At 41.3% G+C, this 20,084-nt stretch overlaps 1 protein-coding gene across 1 annotated transcript in view; it reads right to left on the bottom strand.

Annotated features, from left to right (window-relative positions):
• Positions 1–20,084, bottom strand: part of FBN1 (fibrillin 1) — a gene marked incomplete at its 5' end in the record, with an annotated part of 229,336 nt that overhangs the window by 191,952 nt on the left and 17,300 nt on the right. Inside the window, 2 exons of the mRNA XM_081089678.1 lie at positions 5,782–5,880; positions 8,141–8,223. Of these exons, the coding sequence (XP_080945804.1) occupies positions 5,782–5,880; positions 8,141–8,223 (182 nt within the window). The remainder of the gene's footprint in view (positions 1–5,781; positions 5,881–8,140; positions 8,224–20,084) is intronic.

The following is a 20,084-nucleotide window of genomic DNA, read 5'->3' as shown; positions in this document are numbered from 1 at the left end:
TCTCAGCCAAAATGCTTTTAACTAAAAAAACTATCTGCAAGTACACAGAGGAAATGATTCGGTGAAAAATTTGGATAGTATTCTAAGTAGGTCAGAAAAAGGTGTATAGTTGCTTTAAAATTTGAAGTTAAACTTAGCTCCATCCTATCTTAGCAAAACAGCAAGGACTGGGAAAGGCACAGGAAATGATGTCATCTGTCAAGCAGCAGAGGAACTCAACCCACAAACTGATTTCAATTAAAGTGGCTCATGCCAAAAGCTAATTTCCATTCCCACATGAGCAGCAAAGCCATTTAGCTACTTTGAGATAAAAAGGCTAACAGCAGATTAAATAGTGACTTTACATTATTTGTTCAAATTAGAAACTAGAATTAATTCTTCTTTTGAGGAAGAATGAGAAGTTTATATTTAAATATAACAAATATAATAAAAAACCTCTCTCATATGCTTTTATATATTTTCTGCCCTGTCTTTCAAGTGAACTTTTTCCAGCATGAAATATTCTTTCTCCTTTAAATTATAAAAGAACTTGGTCGGACTTGTGAAACACTAAAGTATGGTGAGTCCAATGGTCCAAATAAACCAATGAGCCATGAGTCCTTGGTCCAGGGGAGCAAGCTCATCAACAGAGAGTAGATCTTAATCACACCTGCTTTGCCACAAATATGTGTACCAAAGAAACTGCATTCTCTTTTAAACATATTTTTATTAATTTCAGAGAGGAAGGAAGAGGGAAAGAGAGATAGAAACATCAATGATGAGAGAGAATCATTGATCGGCCTCCCCCTGCACGCTCCCCACTGGGGACCAAGCCCGCAACCCAGGCATGTGCCTTTGACCAGAACTGAACCTGGAACCCTTCAGTCCACAGGTCGACGCTCTATCCACTGAGCCAAACGGGACAGGGCAGAAACTGCATTCTATGTGCGTCTCAGATCTCGAGGGGAGAGCAGGCACCCAGGACCTCACTGCACAACATGAACAGTTTAGGGAGTATATGCACACCAATTGGTTGTATTTTTTATTGAGTTCTGCCATTGATGCATATTCTAAATTTACTCTGATGTGAACAAGAATTCCAGATGTCTGGCAATTTGGAGACCAAGTTCTGTGTCTCTACAAATGGCAACTGAAAAATAATAGCTCTACTTAAAACCATTAAGATGCTCTAAATTTATCGGATGCTCTAAGTACCAACTGTTGGTGTGCAGGCTGCCACCTGAGGTTCATGAGGCCCAGTGAGGATTTCCCCTTGAAGATGGAATTAACCTGTATCCATGTAGCATCCCAATGAGTTTCATGTTTGTTCCAGAGTTCAGTCATCCCACACTTATTGAATGCCTTCCATTTGACAGGCATCAGGAGGAGTAGAAGAAACTTTCTTTAGATCATGTCCAGTACAAATTAATTCTTAAAATAACCAATCAAAAGAGAACAATGTGAGCACACTACTGGAACAAGATATGCCGGGCTGGCACTAAGGTCTAAATACCCAGGTAACGATTTTCTTTGGGATGCATTAGGTTGGAAATGATTCCAAAACCTGCCATTATCTTGGCAGGCACAGGGGCAGACAGAACACTGGGAGCAATTTGCAAATAAGTATGTGTATGGGCAAGCAGGTGATTTTAATTTAGGAACTAGGAAAAGCACAAGACAGACAAATCAAACAATTGGACGGACTTCTTGACTCTCTGCCTGAGACAACAGTCCATAAGGGCAGACTCTCTGCCTGAGACAACAGTCCATAAGGGCAACCAGAATCATTGAAGGACAAAAAAGATTTTCACAGGAAGAGATAACAGCAATAACATTTTCCTTAAGTGCATAAATATCCCGTGCTGCCTAAAGACACACCACTCAGAAGAGCAACTCCACTAAAATATCTAAATAAACAAACCAATAAACCAACAAACTCTCCCTGGCTGTGTTGCTCAGAGGTTAGATCACCAGCCCACTCACCAAAGGGTGGCAGGTTTGACTCCTGGTTAAGGACATGTGCCTGGGTTACAAATTTGATCCCCAGCCTCAGTCAGGGTGCATGCAGGAGGCAACCAATCAATGTGTCTCTCTCACTTCAATGTTTCTCTCTCTCTACTCCATCTATCTCCCCCTCCCTCCCTCCTTTCCATTCTCTCTGAAAAGCAGTGGAAAAAATACCCTTAAGTGAGTATTAACAAAACAAAACACACAAAAAAACCAACAACCTAGCAGAGCTGGAAAAGGGCCAGAGAAAGGCAAGTTATATGAAAACAATGATAAGGGCACTTCCATAGAGGATAAACTAGAAAGCAAAGAACTGAATTGTGTCTATGGACCAGTCTAAGTAGATTCTACCCACTCCTTTCCTCCCTGAAAAACTGTTCAAAGGGTCACTTCTTCCAGATTAGCTACAGCACCTTCCCGTGCTCGAGGAGTCATTGCAGTTTCACTATGTGGTTGCACCACATACACTCAGACCCGATAACATGCTGCTCGGGAATTGTTGCCCGGGCCTTATCCTTCTTATACCCTTAGAGGTTGGATTCCTTTTGGGAGTACAAGCACACCAAATTCTCACTGAATCTGAAGTGAATTGAAAATGATAAAATTTAACAAAGTATAAAGATGCCAATAGTTCCCAAACCGACATACAGGCTTAATACAATTCCTATCAAATCTTAGAAATATTTTTTGTAGATACAGACAGGATTAATCTAAAATATATATGAAATGGCAAAGGAACTGGAATAGCTAAAATAAAGTTTAAAAAGAAGAAAAAAGTGAAAAGAATTCATCTACTCAATTTTCAAGACATCATAAGGCTATGGTAATTAAGACTGTATGGTATTGGAGAAGGGACAGTAGATCAATTAAACAAAACAGTGAACCCAGACCTACATAGACCTACATAAATATGGTCAACTAATTTTTGACAAAAGTATAAAAGTAATTCAATGGACAAATTCATGGATCAGTCAACCATGACAGATCTTTGTGAGAATTAGGATTACTCAGAATCCATCTAGCCTCAGAGACTCGTAGAGTAGAGAAGGGTCCTAAGAAAGCTGGAATTAAAGTCTAAAAAATCCATTGTTATAACCTTGCCTAGCCAACCTTCTCTGTTTACCCTGATGCCTCAATGACTGGTAGGAAGACTCCCAGTAGATTAAAGGAAGCCATGTCCTTAGTATCTAAAGGAATTGTGGACTGGCACTTTGGACCTTCTGGAAATGTAGTTTCTCATTCAGACCACTAAGGAGTCATTTCCAATTTTCAGATTCACAGGACACTCAAGTCAAAAACAACCAGAAGAACTGTCTTCCTTTCATTCTTTTAATTGTCCAGTGAGAAAACAAAGGCCTCAGAGGTCCTACCACTCGCCTACACCTCTTTGACGCCTGTCACAAACCAAGCATAAAACTTCTAATAGGAAAAATTGGTGAGATTATTTAAATTTACCCCGTTTTCATAGAATCACAAGTAGTGAGTGCAAACATTTCACTGAGCTGGGTTATCCTCTACTAGCAAGAGCGTTAGCAAAGTGATCCATCCACAGTTATTGTCTACCACACCGTGGCCAGGAAGTTCCATAGGAAGGTGTCGCTCTTCCCTAGAACATCACTTCAAAAGATCAGAAAGGGGTTCTGGTCATCCCCAGTTACCTTAATGAAAAACATGCTGCCCTCTTTAATTTTGCAAGCTATTTAGAAAATATTAGTTCATGTAAAGTCCAAACCAACAATATTAAAGGCTCCAAATGCCTCAAAGATTCTTATGATCCAAATTCTCCTCCTCACACTATTCTGATCCACAAACTACTTTGTCCAGTGTCCGAGCACCACAGATGAACCCAAACCTCTTTAGAGAACATCACCCAGTAGTCTTAAACTTCAATCTCTAGCCTAAATCTGGGCACAAGACTTTACCATTCCTCCCACTTCAATGCTAGCATGAGGTCTACTAGGGCCACAGTTTTCCCTTCTGGTCTTATTAACAGCTGTCTCCACATCTCATGACAGAGATGTCATTACTTGACAGAAATCATTAGCAGCTCACACTATCACTGAAGACCTTTCCAGCTGGCTACTCAGTTTTGCCATCTGGCTTTATTTTCTTCCCTGAGAGGAGTACGGTGTTGTTGGTTGGTTGAAGGACCTATTTGAGAGATGGTTCTATTCCCAGCTTGATATGTGGATTGTTTCCCCAACCCTGAGGCTCTCACTCCTCAGCAGCAGCCTGAGGGCCATCCTGATGAGGCTAGAGACATCCAACATGGTCCTGTGCTGCCAGCTGACCTCTCTGCCTCTTTCTATTTCTCCCACTCAGGTGCCTTTGATATGGCAAATGAACCTTCTGTTGCTTGGAAGACATACATTCAAAACCAAGCTGAGATAAAATAAGAATAATCTATACTCAGTGCAATAAGCAAATGAGTCCCAGCTCAAGGTGGGAATTCTATCCCAATCGGCCTGTGTGTAGTTCTAGGTTTCCATCAGAAACAAATTCTGAGACAATTATTTCAATGTGAGTTGTTTTATTTTAGAAGTAATTTCAGGAAACACTGATAAGAGAGTGGGAAAGGGAGACAAGGAAGAGAAGGAAGCTAATAAAGCACATTATCAAGCCCATTCCTACTGTGTTCAAGTGGGGAACTTCAGGAGACAGTGCAGAATACACCTCGCAGTGATGCAAACTGAGAGGCAAGGAAGCGAGGGCACTAACATTCTCCTGTCATTGGTTAAAAGTTGCTTCCGGGGCCATTAACTGTCCCCATTCCCACCCCCAGCCTTTCCATCTTGCCCTGCATGCAGACCTGGCATGCTCCCTAGCCAGGAAAATTTTACAGATGTCTCAGGCACAGTCAACCCATGAAAGCCAAGGTACGTGAGCGGGCACCAAGAGGGTCGACTACCAAGCACTAGTTGCCTTATCCTGTTAACTGGCTTATACGAGTCACACTTAAATGTCAGAACTCTGAGTGGATGATGAACCTTGACTCTGCGGAAGTCTCTAATTGCAGTAAACCAAAGAGAATGAACTTATTTCACAATGCATTCCCTTAAAACCTTGTCAAAAACAGAACACACTGTAAGGGGAGTGTCAAGGTGTTGAGGAACATGAACTTCAACTTGTTAACAACCAATAATGACTCACCTCCTTCCAACCACCCCCGCCCCTCATATCCCCTGATTCACTGCTGAGGACCCCACACTTAAAGAACAAGCAAGCAAAGTTCTGAGGAATGAACTGTAAATATTTGTTTGGCTCACAGAATGAACAAAGTGATAAAATTCTGAAAGGGAAAATATGTTTGTGCTTCAAGATAAATCACCCCCAGAAACTGCAATAATGGCTTCTTGCATTTTCTTCTTGCAAAGGCAGGGGTCTTGAGTTTTTTAAAAAGTGTTTAATCAGATTCATATTTCAGTACCACAAGGAAGAATGCCTAGGTTGAGCCAAAATGTTCATTAAACAACCATTTCATTGAGCATCTTTTATGGTGTTTACATTGGAGATACAAAGATAAATAAGGCAATGGCTACACAGAAGAAGGTCATAATCTTTATATTACTCATAGTAACTATGCCCCATATAGCAATTTCCCTATAAAGAGTAAAGAAGGGAAATGGGAGGCCAGATTAAGCAAAGTCATTCCAAGTATTTTGGGCAAGACAGAGAAGGCAGATGTTCTCGTGAAAAAATGTATTGCAGGCAAGAGAAAAGCCAAATGCAAATTTAGGAGAAAATAGGGCATAACCACATAAAATAATATTATATATAATAACATGTTATACTCACTGGATCTGGAGCCACAGGAAGGAGCTATCTGACCAGATGGGCAAGTGCACATATTCGGCCTAGAACAAAATCCATCCCCACAGGAATGCCGGCAGATGGCTGTGAATAAAACCAAAGGGTGGTTAGCACACGGTTTTAGTGCACACTGACGGACAAGGACCCAGGCCTCAAATGAGAAACCTGGGATCTCCAGCTCCTCCTTAACTCTGTCATCATGACTTATGGGACCTTAGGCCTCGGGTTTATTCATTTGCAAAACAAATCATTTGGACCAAATAAACTCTGGCTATAAAATTTGGTAACTCCCTTATCCATGTCAGTGGTTCTCAGCCTCTCTTGGCGTATTCCACAGCACTCAGTCTATCCAGGGGCCCAGACATCCTATGAAGGGAAAACAAAAACACAAATCCTGCAGCTAAACATACTTAAATACCTACAAGCATTCTGTTTTTATATCAACATTAAGATTTAATTATACAAAAATTACCACAGTATTCTTGGAAGTCTAGTTTGTCATAAATGCTTAATCTTTAATAATTTTATAAAAATACTGAGGCCCACTGAGCCTCCTTCTCTAGATCAGACCCTGTTCATTGAGAACATACGATCTATGGAGCAGCTCTGATCCTGCCTTCAATCCAATTGTGAGTCATGTCCACAGTCTGAGAGCAGACGTCTGAAATCCACTGCAACAGTCCTGCCTCCACAGCCAGGAAGCTGTTTAAACTAATATCTTACTGGTACCAAATGCTTTGCCAGTAGTCAAAACAGTAAGTCTAAATGGCAAATGATTTCTATTTATCACCAAACTAAGACTTGGTGACTATTTTTAATACTCATAGGCATGATCCTTTCCTCAAACTCCTACACAGCCTTGCAAGAGGCAAATGAGATGGCAAGGCTAAATACAATACACTTGATAGAAAATGCATTGAAACATCAAAACATCCACGGATGGAGACTAAAAACTATTAAGAAAAAAACTGTCAAAGGATCCTATAAACATTTTTAAATATCTGGATAGCATTTCTCAGAGATTCTACAGAACACCAGGGAAAAGGTTCTGTTGTTAAGTTCATTTAGAAAACTCCAAATATCATTTATATCCCTGTTTTACTGACTCAACTTTGGTTTTGAAATACATGGCAATGTGTTAAATGAATAAGTTGCTTTTGGTCAGAATCAAAAATTGGGAAAAGGACCCTGGCCTGGTAATTCAGTTGATTAGAGCATCATCTCAATATGCTAAGGTTGCGGGTTCAATTCCCCGGCAGGACACATACAAGAATCAAGCAATGAATGCATAAATAAGCAGAACAATGAATCTCTCTCTCCCTCCTTCCCTCTCTTCCTTCCCCTTCTTCTCTCTCTCTCTCTCTCTCTCTCTCTCTCTCTCTCTCTCTCTCTTTCTCTCTCTCTCTCTCTCTCTCTCTCCTTTCTTCCCTCTCTCTCTGCCTAAAATCACTTTGGGAAAAAAGAGAATTGGGGAAAAGGATTAATTTTTTCAGCTCACCAAGTGAATATTTATTGAAAGAGTCTATTCTTATCCACATACCACTGTTAGCCAAGTGAGAAGGTAGATTGAGTGATTCCTTAGTGTCCTTTCAGCTGTATATTCTCCCATTATACTAATGAAATTTTCTGAAAACTGAAAATTATTTCATAGGTATGATGACTGTAAAAGTTCATGGAGAACAGATGCCATAACTAATTTTTCATATCTCCATTAAATAACATCTGGCCTGGCATGTGGTGTACCACTCAACATTTGTGGGCTATTCTGAGAACCTGGATGTTTGCCACAGCAGCACAGATCCCAGAGGAATCTCTGGCACCACTTGAGTTCTTCCCTAATATTTCCTCTGGTCTTCATCTGACGCTCTATCTGCCTTCTTTCCCCTTTGTCTAACAGGAAGGGCTGCCTGTGGCCTTGACCACACAAACTCAGCGTACAACGTTTGGGTAGGCTTGTGGGTGGCCAACGAAGAAGTTAAAAATAAGGAAAACAGCACTGGTAACCTTCTTTCACAATCCCTTCGAAGTGATCATGCAATCTATGCAGCCAGGCACAGCATATGTGATGACATGCAACACTGACCAGGGTGCCCCAGTACCCTAAGGTCTATTCCTGTATCTCAGAAATACTCCAAAAGAAGTCACTGAGTTAAAGGATATTAATGGTCTGATCCCATTAGTGTATTTCCCATCTGGATTCAGAGAAAGTAGGGAAATCTTAGAGCTGGAAGGTACTGCAACATATTACTGGTATGCAGTTACAAAGGACCAAACATTAAAAATCACCATTCAACCAAACCACAAAGGAAGAACATGAAGAATGACAGATTATCTATTTACTTACGAACGATACACTGATTTCCACCAGGTAAGGTTTTCCATCCAGGGCAACAGTAAGCGTTATAACGTGATCCACAGACATTGGGTCTGAAACAAAAACAAAAGCAAAATTCAATGATAAGAAACCCATAAAATTTAAAGAAAGAACTATAACCCAAAAAAGCAAAAAATTCCTGAGTTATAAGAACAGGATGGCCCTGGCCAGGTGGCTTAGTTGGTTGGAGCAACATCCCATCCACCAAAAGGTTGCAGGTTCAATTCCCTGTCACACATACCCAGGTTTCAGGTTCAATCCCTGGTTGGGGTGTATACCTGAGGCAACCAATTAATGTTTCTCTCTCTCCCTCTCTATCTAAAACATCAATTTAAAAACATATCTTCGGGTAAGGATTACAAAACTTCTTTAAAGAACAGGATGAATCTTTGCAGACAGAGAAAAGTAAACTCATGGGACTCAATGCTGGCTTTTTAGTTTGAGACACTTTAACATAATGATATCAATATGGATATCCCTTAATATCACCTGTGCATATAGTACATCAAAGAAATAAAACACAGGGATGCAAAATACACTGCCTTCTATCCCAATACACAAATATAAATGTTTGTAGAGCTATAGAAGAGTCTAATTTAAACAATAAACTTCCACCCAACTGGCATGGCTCAGTGGTTGAGCATGGACCTATGAACCAGGAGGTCACGGTTCGATTCCCGGTCAGGGCCTGGGTTGTGAACTCAATCCCCAGTGTGGGGTGTGCAGGAGGCAGCCAATCAATGATTCTCCCTCATCATTGATATTTCTATCTCTCTCCCTCCGCTTGCTCTCTGAAATCAATAACAATATGTTTTAAAAAAACAGTATGAAATTTCTAAATAAACATTTGAAAAAACAATAAACTTCCTACCAATCTAGTTAAGAAAGGGCATCATAAAATATATTGCATGTATGACTTAAAATTTCTGTTCATTGAAGCTGTGTACATTTTTTTTCTATGGCCCAGTTCACCTCTAAAAAGGAAGAATGACCGCATTCTTCCCTTCACCAGAATTTCAGGAATGCGAATCCTGACATTACTCAGAATAAATAATAGCCGAAACACATAAATATTTCTTTAGCCAAAGTTTGGAAATACAGTTGATACCCACAGTTACAGGAAAATAAAGTCAACGTCACTCTGGGCTTCTTGTTTACAGACAACTCATCACACATCTTAGAGCAAAGCCTCCATTCAAAATCCAGATGATCCACATTTAAAATTTTAAGAACCAACTGGGTAAAGATCCAGCTAGTTCCACAATGGCTGCAGATACTTGGCCTAAACATTCATGCTAGTTCCTCGAGTTCAGGGACTAATGAGGAAGGTCAAATGTTTTGCAATCAATTTCACAAACCAAGAGCTATTCCAAAGCTTTCTGGAATACTGTAGCCCCATAAGCATAAGCCTTTAAAAACAAATGCACAGCTAAAGTGTATTTCTGGTTGGTGTGAACTCACACATTCTCCCTATGTATGCAGAGCATCTTCCTCTGAAGTCACTACTTGGACCACATGCAGGATTGAGAATGCAGGTAAGGTCTTTGTCCTGTCCTGCACACCTTTGACAGCCTAAGAGAACCTGGAACACTGCAGGATAAAATGCATACTTCAGGCTTGCTGATGCTAAGGTCAGAAAGAGAAGTAGAAAGAAAGATGGAGGGACCAGGCTAGGGGCCCTAAATCCATACCCAAGAGCCAGGGCTTCTCCAAGGCTAAACAGAAAATGATTGAATAGAGACTTCATATGTGTATTATATGACTTTAGGGCCTTTCTGGTCCTTAGTTTATTTCTCTATACATTAGGATAATGAAATATGTGTGTCAGTTGAAATAATGTGTATGAAAAAGACAATGAAAATGCAATGTATTTCAGGATGGAATCATCTTCTAACCTAAATTGCCTACTCAGCCAAAGGAATCATAGAAGATGAAAGGAAGGAAGGAAGGAAGGAAGGAAGGAAGGAAGGAAGGAAGGAAGGAAGGAAGGAAAGAAAGAAAGAAAGAAAGAAAGAAAGAAAGATCTTGTAAGAATTCTTAGCCAACAGCCATCAATCCTTTGCCCCTCCTGTGAAGTAGTGCCAAAAACTTTAGTTCAGTTGCCCCAGAATTTCCTAACGCAACTCAAATTCTTGGAAAGGACGATCAGAGGAGAAGATAGGGTAGGGGGCTAGGTGGTGGGGGGGAGGCAGGGAGGGCACTCAACCCTCTAAACTTCATAAATGTCCTCTCCATCTAAAATGACAATCCAGGCAAAAGTCAACCACCTCAAACTTTCCCCCACCAATAGCCCATTTACAACAACCCCACTGGATCCAGTCCAACCCCAAACCAAATCCTGGAATGGCTTCAGAGGGCCCCTGAGCCTTTGCAGGGTGTCCTGTGTTTGGAGAAACGATGTTTTTCAAACAAAAATCAAGACATATTGTCTGACAAAAATGAGTATATTTATGGAGTAACAACACACATAACAGGGTGAAAAAGTTAAGAAAAAAAGAATCAGTAATTTCAGTCCTACAAAGCAAGATATTCAAAATATTTTCCAAGGTATTTGACAAATCACAGAAATAGAGTAATTCTTTATTGGTATTTTTAGTGTTTAGAATCAACCTACAGAGGAAACATGTTAGATGTTATATCTATGTGAGCTATGTCCCCATCTTTCATGGCAAGGAGCCAGTGGGTACTGTTTAAATCTAAGCAGATAGGTACAAGCAAAGTAGATGGTGCTATGCAGATAAATATGAGAATAGTTAAAAACAGAAATGGTTAAAACTTGTTGCCTAAGAGCTGAGGACCTGGGGAAGTGGAAGGATAATTCTTTTGCTTTCTCAATTTTAAAAAATTTTATCTTTATTGTTGAAAGTATTACAGATGTCCCATTTGTTTGTGTTTGTTTATTTGTTTGTTTTTCCCATTGACCCCCCTCTGGCCCTCCCAGGCCTTCGCAACTCTATTGTCTGTGCCCCTGGGCTTGCTTTCTCACTTTAATCCCATCCAAAACTGTTTATTTTTAAAATACACTGTTATACTTTGATCATCTTTTTTTAAAAGATTTTCAAAATTGATTTTTAGAGAGAGAACAAGGGAGAGGGAAAGAGAGAAAAACATGAATGTGGGAGTGTAACATCAATTGGCTGCCTCCTGCATGCATCCCACCAGGGATCAAGCCTGCAACCCAGGTATGTGCCTGACCAGGAATCAAACCAGCAACCGTTTTGTGCATGGAATGATGCCACACTGGCCAGGGTCATAAATTTTTATTTAAAGCAACAACTTACTTTAAAAGCATAAACATCTAATCTCAAACAAGTCACTTTCTGCTTTACTAGTTACCACAGTCTCTTTTTTAGTTATCACATTTTCCTTTCACTGCATTTCTTAAGATGCTAGATAATGTTGAGTTGTGACTTATTTAGTTTGCATGTTCTGACTTTTTATTGTGTTTCATAACTTTACCCTTTATAATAACTAATATATCATTTAATTTCAGTTGTTTTAACCAGCATCTTCACCTGATGATTGTTTTAATCTCATTCATCCTTTAACAACACTAAATACTACTATGTTATATGACTAAATGCAAAGTATTACAAAGATGTTAAGATTTCGCCTCTGCTGACTTTGGTCTTGAGAAGGGCAAAGTAACAACTCATTCAAGCAAGCTGGGTGGCATCTGTTCTACGTATGCACATAAAAGAACAGCTCCAATTCTAGAATAAATGAGTGTCTTATTTAAGTTGGAAAGCACTAACACATGTAAAGTCTAAAGTAGGCATGTTGAATTATTTCCATTATGAAAGACTTTAAGGTTTCAGCACAACAAGTATTAACAAAGAAGATACATCTTTAATGAAGCTACGTTTGTGTGTAAATGGAAGTGTAGTGTTCATATACCTCTTTCTCTTCCTTTTCACTTCATCAACCAGACCCACTAGCCCACCACCACCAAAAAAAAAAAAAATGTCAGAGTTAAAGCCCCATGAAAGTGGCAGAAGCATTCAGCAAATTAAAGGTAAAAGCTAAAGGGTAAAGAACTTCATGCTAAATGCTAAAGATACATTACTTTATCCCATCCTCATAGCAGCCCTTTGAGGGGAGTTCTATTCCTGTTGTTTTTAACATGGAGGAAACCATGGAGTTGGAAGGTTACACAAACTACCAAGGTCCCATAACTTGGAAGCAGAGAACAGGGATTTGAACTCAGGAAACCTTACTCAGAAATACACCCTCTAAGCCCTCTGTTAAGGCAGAGATGTTTTTAGGAAACAAGATGACATTTCATGGTGGCATGAGTAACAAAAATCACAAAATGTCCATCAATAGACCAAAGATAAAGCATAAAGTACTTATAGTTGTATTCTACTAGTTCATGGGGGGAAAGAGGAAATACATTTACATTCCATGTCACCGCTATATATTACTTTTTTTTTAATTGCTAAGTCTTTATCTGTAACTTCTCTCACGAATTGCTGTGAATATTGCGCTCTGCAACAACCCACTTCTAATCAGTCTGGGAGATGGGTGAGCCTCAGCAGGCTGGATATTTGGATCCAGTTCAGACACAGCACTCAGAGATTGTGTGGGCTAGCGAGAGCCCCTCTCAATGGAGCAAACAGCTGGGCTCTACCACGTCTGACCACATTATTGCAAGAATTGGCCTCTGTGCAAAATGTCTGCAGTGTGTCCAGATTCCTTAGCCAGAACCCACTTCTGCGAGTCTGGCCTCTCTTATAGCAAGATAGCCTTTCTGCCTCCTAACCCGAGTGCAAACTGCTTTTCAGACAAGACGGGGGTAACAGAAACAAGTTCAGGGGCTCTTATTGCATCCTCGTGCGTTTCTTAGGCTGTGATGTGATTCAGTCCTTAGGCAAGGAGAATACTAAATATTAGATTAAGGTGAATGAGGTGGACACTGCCCCATGAGTTGCCTGCTTTCTTGAACTTTGGGGTAAAAATTATGATTTTAGTCCCCTTGAGGATAATCATGGAGGGATATCAAAAGGCATATGCCCTACCTAATGAAGAGGGCCCAGCTGCCCATGTAACATGCCTCAAGGCAAGATCTTAATATTCCACTGTTCCAGAGTTTTACAAAAATTTAATTTTTAAGGTAAAAAAAAAATATGATAGATGAAAAAATTATAATACACAAATGAACTACATGTATTGTGAACCACACATCTTGACTGTATTACTTCTTTGACAAAAATTTTTATCAAGATAAAAAAGAAAAGAAAAATCATGTATACTATCTGATAAAGGGACCCCACTACTACTCCAATAAACTTTGCAAATGCTCTCTCTTGTTTTAGTGCTGCATTCTGGCCCCCCTCACTGAAGACAGAGATCAGATCTCCCAGAAGTGATCTGAATACCACATGTGACTGTTCCAACCCATCTGCCAGTCACAACAACCTGAGTAATGAAACTTCCAACCCTGGTCATGAAAACAGCTCCCATGGCCTCCTCAAGCCTCAGCCGGGCTCTCCAGACCCAAGGATTCATTTCTGGGTTGTCTGGGTCAACACTGGCTGGGATGGGACAATCCCAGTTTCCTTCTTTGAAGAAGCAAGCCAGCCAACCTCTCTAAGCCACTTTATGCCGTTAAAAAGAACAGAAAGATGAACAATTTCGTATTCTGGTTTGCAAAACCTGAACTACTAGCTTCAGATCTCTACCAGGCAGGCCTACCTACCTGCCGCTCTCTTCTTCACCTGTTCCCTCACTTTCCCCTTCCCGCTCTGCTCCTCTTCGCTGTCTCAGCCCTCATTAATGCACATGCCCCCGCACCCATGCCATGCACATGCTAAATCCAAACTCTTCTCCCATCTTTCCCTTTTAATGTGTCAGTCCACCTCTCCCCATACTGTTAATCCCCACTCCCGGATTAATCCCACCCACCTTGCAATCTATTAACACAATTCCAAACATACCTCTCAAAAACCAACATATGCTATACTGTAATTATATATTTTAAATAATTATATGTCTAGAGTCTCATCCCTGCCCCCCCCCACTCTGATCTCAGACTAATAGTTCTTCAAGCAGAGAAACTATGTCTGTTATGCCTAGAATATCCTGGAGTCTCTTTAAAAGCACACAGAACTAAATAAACGCCTTAATAAGTACAAAGTACAATTAACAAAGATGAACACCATCCCTTTGGTGTCATAAATAGGCCAGCTGTAAATGTCACCAACATGGAAGTCTGTCTAATAGTGAGAACTATTTCTTATCAGTTAATCTATTTAAAGGGAGCATATTTATGCCTATTTGAAAGGTATAAGCAGTTAAACAGTGATGTATAATGGTTTCATGCCTTGGTTACTTGCTGACATGCTGATCATTAATTTACTAGAAGCCCGCTGCACGAATTCATGCACCAGTGGGGTCCCTCAGCCTGGCCTGCGGGATCGTGCCAAAACTGGCTCTCCGACATCCCCCAAGGGGTCCCGGATTGCAAGAGGGCGCAAGCCAGTCCGAGGGACCCCACCAGTGCACAATTGTGGTGGGGGAGGAACAAGGGAAGGCTCCAGGGCATGTCCGGCCCTGTCTCGCTCAGTCCTGATTGGCTGGACCCCAGCAGCAAGCTAACCTACCAGTCACAGAGTCTGACCCCTGGTGGTCAGTGCACATCATAGCAAGTGGTTGAGCAGCCTAAGCATATCACTAGCATATTATGCTTTGATTGGTTGAATGGCCAACCGGTCGGCCGGACACTTAGCACATTAGGCTATTACTATATAGGATTCTCTTTTTTAATATTTTCATTGATTTTAGAGAGAGAGGGAAGGAGAGGATGAGAGAGAAAGAAACATCGATGTGAGAGTGGAACATCGATCAGCTGCCTCCTGCACGCCCCCACCGGGAATCAAGCCCGCAACCTGGGCATGTGTTCTGACTGGGAATAGAACAAGCAACTCCTGGTGCATGGGATGATGCCCAATCAACTGAGCCACACCGGCCAGGGCTCATTAATTTATTCTGACCAGTGACGTTATCAGTGTTTAGAACTCAGGGATCAATATGTTTCCTTTGAGAAAAAACAAAATCAATGTAGACAAAATCATATCTGAATTTCTGATTCTACTTATTTCTTTAGCAAAAGGGCACATGCCCCGGTGGTGGGCTCAATCACCCTTGGGGGGCGGCATGCAGGAGGCAGCTGATCAAAATCCCAAAAGCAATGAAACAAAAGTTCTCAGTTCACAAATTGGTGCATATTTTCTTTTGGCAGATTGGTGCAACTGACCAAGGCCACAGATGAAGCCACCATGTACGGCCAATTCCTAAAGACAAACATCCCACAGTTCACTGGGTGGCCTGGGAAGGCCTGCCGGCAGGTGCTGTTTGGACAAAGGCTTTTCCCACCACTGAGTAGGGAACTCACAGCACAGAGAGGGTAGGGTGTCGCATCAACAGTTTTTTGCTGTCTGCCCTAAACTGTGCTTGTGGGGGGATTTTGTGTTGATCAAAAGCAATAGCCCAAGGACTTAACAACCAAAGAATTTAGGTCGCTGTATCAAGGATGGACACACACACACACACACACACACACACACACACACACCCTAAGAAGCTGAAAGAATTCCCCAAATCTGGGAGGTCATTTTATTTTTTTATTTTTATTTCCTATGTTTCTGATCTGAACACTACCGGGGGCACTTACTACCCACACCAGTGAATCAAGACCAGCAGATGCTCTCCGAGAACGGTAGCTGGGAGGTCATTTTAGACTGGCGGCCAACTTTTGGAATCTTTTATGGGTGACTGAAACATATGTGTATATGTAATTTACTTTGGAAAAAAAGAAAGGAAGAATTTAAAGCCCTGAGGCAGTGTGATGGGAAAGAACTGTGAAGACCAGAAGCCCGCGGCTGTGTGCAGCATGTCCGGATCCTGCTGAAGTCTGGGCACTTCCTACTTCTGGTGCTCTGCAAGGAGCAACACTGAGAGCGCCAAGGCTGCACACACTGCTACACACCCAGAGGCCCCCGACTTCTAAAGGCGATGCTCTGGCTAACTTGCCACCATAGTCTGCACTGGGCCCACTTCTCTCTAAAGGGAGGGGCCTGTGTCTGACTTGCCGGCATCACACCCATGGTTGGTTGCATAAAAGATACTCCCATCTAAATGTGGAGGGTGGTGTATCTATTGATAGAGTTTGGACTTTACTCTTTGATTCTATAAGGATGAGGAAGGGTTTCCTCAATACTGGAAAACTGGCACATCTCAGATTTGTGTCTCTCCAGCATCCTAGAGGATGTGATCAATGACACCATGGAAACACACAGCTTCTGTAGGATGGCTTCCCAGAGCCCTGCAACCCCTTGGCCTTCCCCACGAGTCCAAGGACTGGCAGCACAGTTTCCTTTACTAGCGTATTTGCTCCATTTACTCAAACCGAAGTCATACTGTACTTTCCCAAAGACTGGCAAAAGTACAGAAATTATTAAAACACAAACACATAAGCTCAGCAAGTGGTGCAAAACCTGCACAGTGAGAGGCAGCCCAGGACTAGGTCTGTGGAATTCACTGCCCCATTAGCCCTAATTTCCCCTCCCCTCCTCTTCATCACCCACAGAAGGGGGCCAGAAACCATGATTCCCACCCCTTCCCAGAAATTCTCAAACCAAGAGCTCTGTCCAGGGCGATAATACCGTCTGAATGTATTGGCAGCCCCAGGAAAAGACAAGAATACCAGTCAGTGGGGTCAGGCTGAGGGGAATGAATGGGGTTCTTCAGGAACTGGGAGTGCAGAGTGATGCGATATTCCGGTCTGAGTACTGGCAGCTCCCAATTGACCAACAGGAAGGACTCCAAATGTCATTTCTATATTGGTATTTAGAACTCGGGATGGCTCTTCCAATAGAAACAATGCTAATAGGTGGTGGTTTGGTCCCCAAGCTAGTCAAATAGCAGTCTCTGGACTACATTATCAGCTAAATAGGTTATTATAGGCTGGTCTGGGAACCTGACCACAACTTAAAATGTTGTTTCTATGGGAAAACACATTCCACGGCAGGCAAGCCGAGGGAAACTTGGCCACTCAGGCCCGTGGTCCCTGCAGCTACAGTAAGCTGCCCAGGGAACTATGAGAACTCAACACCTTCAACTCAGACCACTCCACACAGTCCTAAGAGGGCAGCCAGAATAAGCCTTCTTGGCCCCAGGCCCAGTGCCACCCTCACCCCTAGCCCAAGACCATTGGGGCCAACGCGGGATATCCATAAATCCATAAAGTAGGAACTTAAACACTGGCGAGGAATTGGATATTCTCATCCTCAATGTACCTGTTTTCTGGTAGAGACCAGAAGATCCCACCCCGCCCGCAACTCCAATACAAAATCAGTCCCCAGGATGGGTTCACAGAACCAGGGTTCAGTGAGCCATTTCCAGAAAGAGTAGCTTCCAGATGAAACAAGGAGGCAGGTCAGATTTGAACTCCATTTGGCAGCTTTTCCTTGTACTCAAGTTATTCAAGCATTTCAGATCCCCTGGAACCAAAAAAACTGTCCTCTCTTTTGCAATGTGAGTTCCTTAAAGATAGAAAGTTCAGATTGATCTTTGCCACCCAGCACCTCGCACAATACCTGAATCCTAAATGGTAAATGAAGGCTCAGGTGTCAAACGTACATCCAACTAAGACAACTCAAGGGGACCGAATTCAGACAGAGTTAATTTATTGCCAAGGTCCATCTGTTTAGAATAAAACCAACAATAAAGGAATAAAAGAGATCATGAGTCCTAAGAAATCAATATCATCTCATTCACTCTTCTAAATTTGAAGAAATTAAAATGAAAAATCAAAAACATAAAAGATACCCATATGTGGAATTCGTGGGGTATGAGAGTAAAGTTTTTCCATGTGTCAGGTGCATTATTTAGAAACATTTTACAGCTACGAAAGCTTTGGGGGTCTTGTATCTCTACCTCTATTTCATAGGCGTCAACAGGCAGTGGGTCTTTTAAAACATTTCTTTCCCAAAGCCTTTCATGAGAACAGAGGCAACACTGTTCCTAAGGAACAACAACAAAAAGTCATTGATAGCATTTAAGTTTTTAAAAAGTCAGAGGAAGTTAGCTGAAAGAAAGTTGTTGAGAGTATGTCATAGAAATTAACAATTCACAATATTAGGGGTCAAGAACTTAACAAGTCTTTTTTTTCTAACTTTGCAATGGAAGCAAAGGTGTAAGCATTTATTTCTAAACATTTATGAAAACTTCTAATAAAACAGTCTAATTTAAATATGAGGGAATATTACTAAATCAAGAATTTATCTAGTCCATGGAAAGTCACATTGTAGAACAAATATCATTAGCAAATTTTAGAGAGCTTTATAATTTACAAAATAATCATGTGACTCTTCCCCCAGATTCTATTAAGAAAATGTATTATTGTGCTCCTTTTTAGATGAGGAAACTGAAATTCAGAGATGTGAAGTAATTGTTCAGAGGTTACACAATAGAAGCATGTCATAGGTCACTAATTAAAAACCAAAAGAATTTACTCCTAAAATATCCCAAGGTTAGTACTAAAGATTTCTAGATTCGAGATTAGAAAGATGTTTCCATAAATATCCCAGAAAGAATGTGTTCCCTCATAAAAACTAATGTGTGCATCATTTTTTGTGCTCTGGTTTTCTTTTCCTGGGTGTGCCAACCAAAAATTTGAAGATCGATCTTACAAAGTAGATTGGAAAGGGAAAACGATGATAAATACATTTTGGGAGCACTCACTCCTACAGATTGGCACTTCCCTTTCTGAAATAGCTTCTCCACGGTGAGTATCCTGTCCTGTTCCCTCTGGTGAAATAGCAGCCAACTCTTAACATGTTCAGTGTTCAGGGGAGCGGGTGGGTGAGGAGCAATGTGGAGATTCAAAATGTGGACAATTCTAAACCTACTCACAGCCCCACTGGAATGTGTTCTGCACGTACACTTGAACATGGGTGTGTCTCGTCTTTAGAAAAGCAGCTTCAAGCAAAAGTATCAGATCACCCAGGCAACCATCTGATCTGGTGCACGAAAGCCAGGTGAGCAGGACGATGTTCTAAAAAACCCTCCAGGGTCACAGCTCTCTGACTTAATGCAGAGGCTGCCAGCACTCGGTCCAATGTATGGAGAGACTGGCGATTCATCCCAACCATTAGCACAGCTCTCCCCTGAAATCCAACCCAAAAGGTTTCTCTCTGGGCCTCCGTGATGCCAGTGCTGTCCTCTTAACACCGCTGGAGTGCCCGGGAGGATGTGGCAGCATTCATGTTTCGAGCTATAATTGTGCAGAGGCGGTGATAATGTCAGCACAAAACTTCAACATAGTGACAACTTCAGAGGAGACGATGCTGCCAGAACAGGGAAACGTGTCCTCCTTTCTACCTCCTAACATACCTAAAAGGTTTCCAATCTCTGTAGCAGCTCCTAAGACAAAGCCTTGGTCTAAAAACCTGCAAGTACCTGGAAGTTGGACATTAGGTAGAAATACATCTGTTCTCAAAGAACTGTATATGTACATCTTTTCCACTGATATGAAACACAGGAAATGTGACTTACACACACACACACTCACACACACACACACACACACACACACACACACACTCACACACACACACTATTCCCCACAAACATTTAGCATGAATCTACTGGAGCAGCTCTTGTCCCCGCATTCCTTTCCCAAGGGGATCTGGATATATCAGTGTTTTTCAAAATCTTTCATTTGAGTCATTAAAGCTGTACCATTTCTTTGTGTTTGTTTGTTTTTCCAGTTTTATTGATATAACTGACTGGCAGCACTGTATGGGTTTAAGTTAAACAGATTCATAATGATCTGACTTAACTATTATGAAATGGTTACCACAATAAAGTTTATTTAAAATTTACTATTTCTAAAGTTAAAAAGAGCATTCCT

The sequence above is a fragment of the Myotis nattereri genome (assembly GCF_964212035.1).
Source record: "Myotis nattereri genome assembly, chromosome: 1".
Lineage (NCBI taxonomy): Eukaryota > Metazoa > Chordata > Mammalia > Chiroptera > Vespertilionidae > Myotis > Myotis nattereri.
This window is presented reverse-complemented; position numbering and strand designations above follow the sequence as displayed.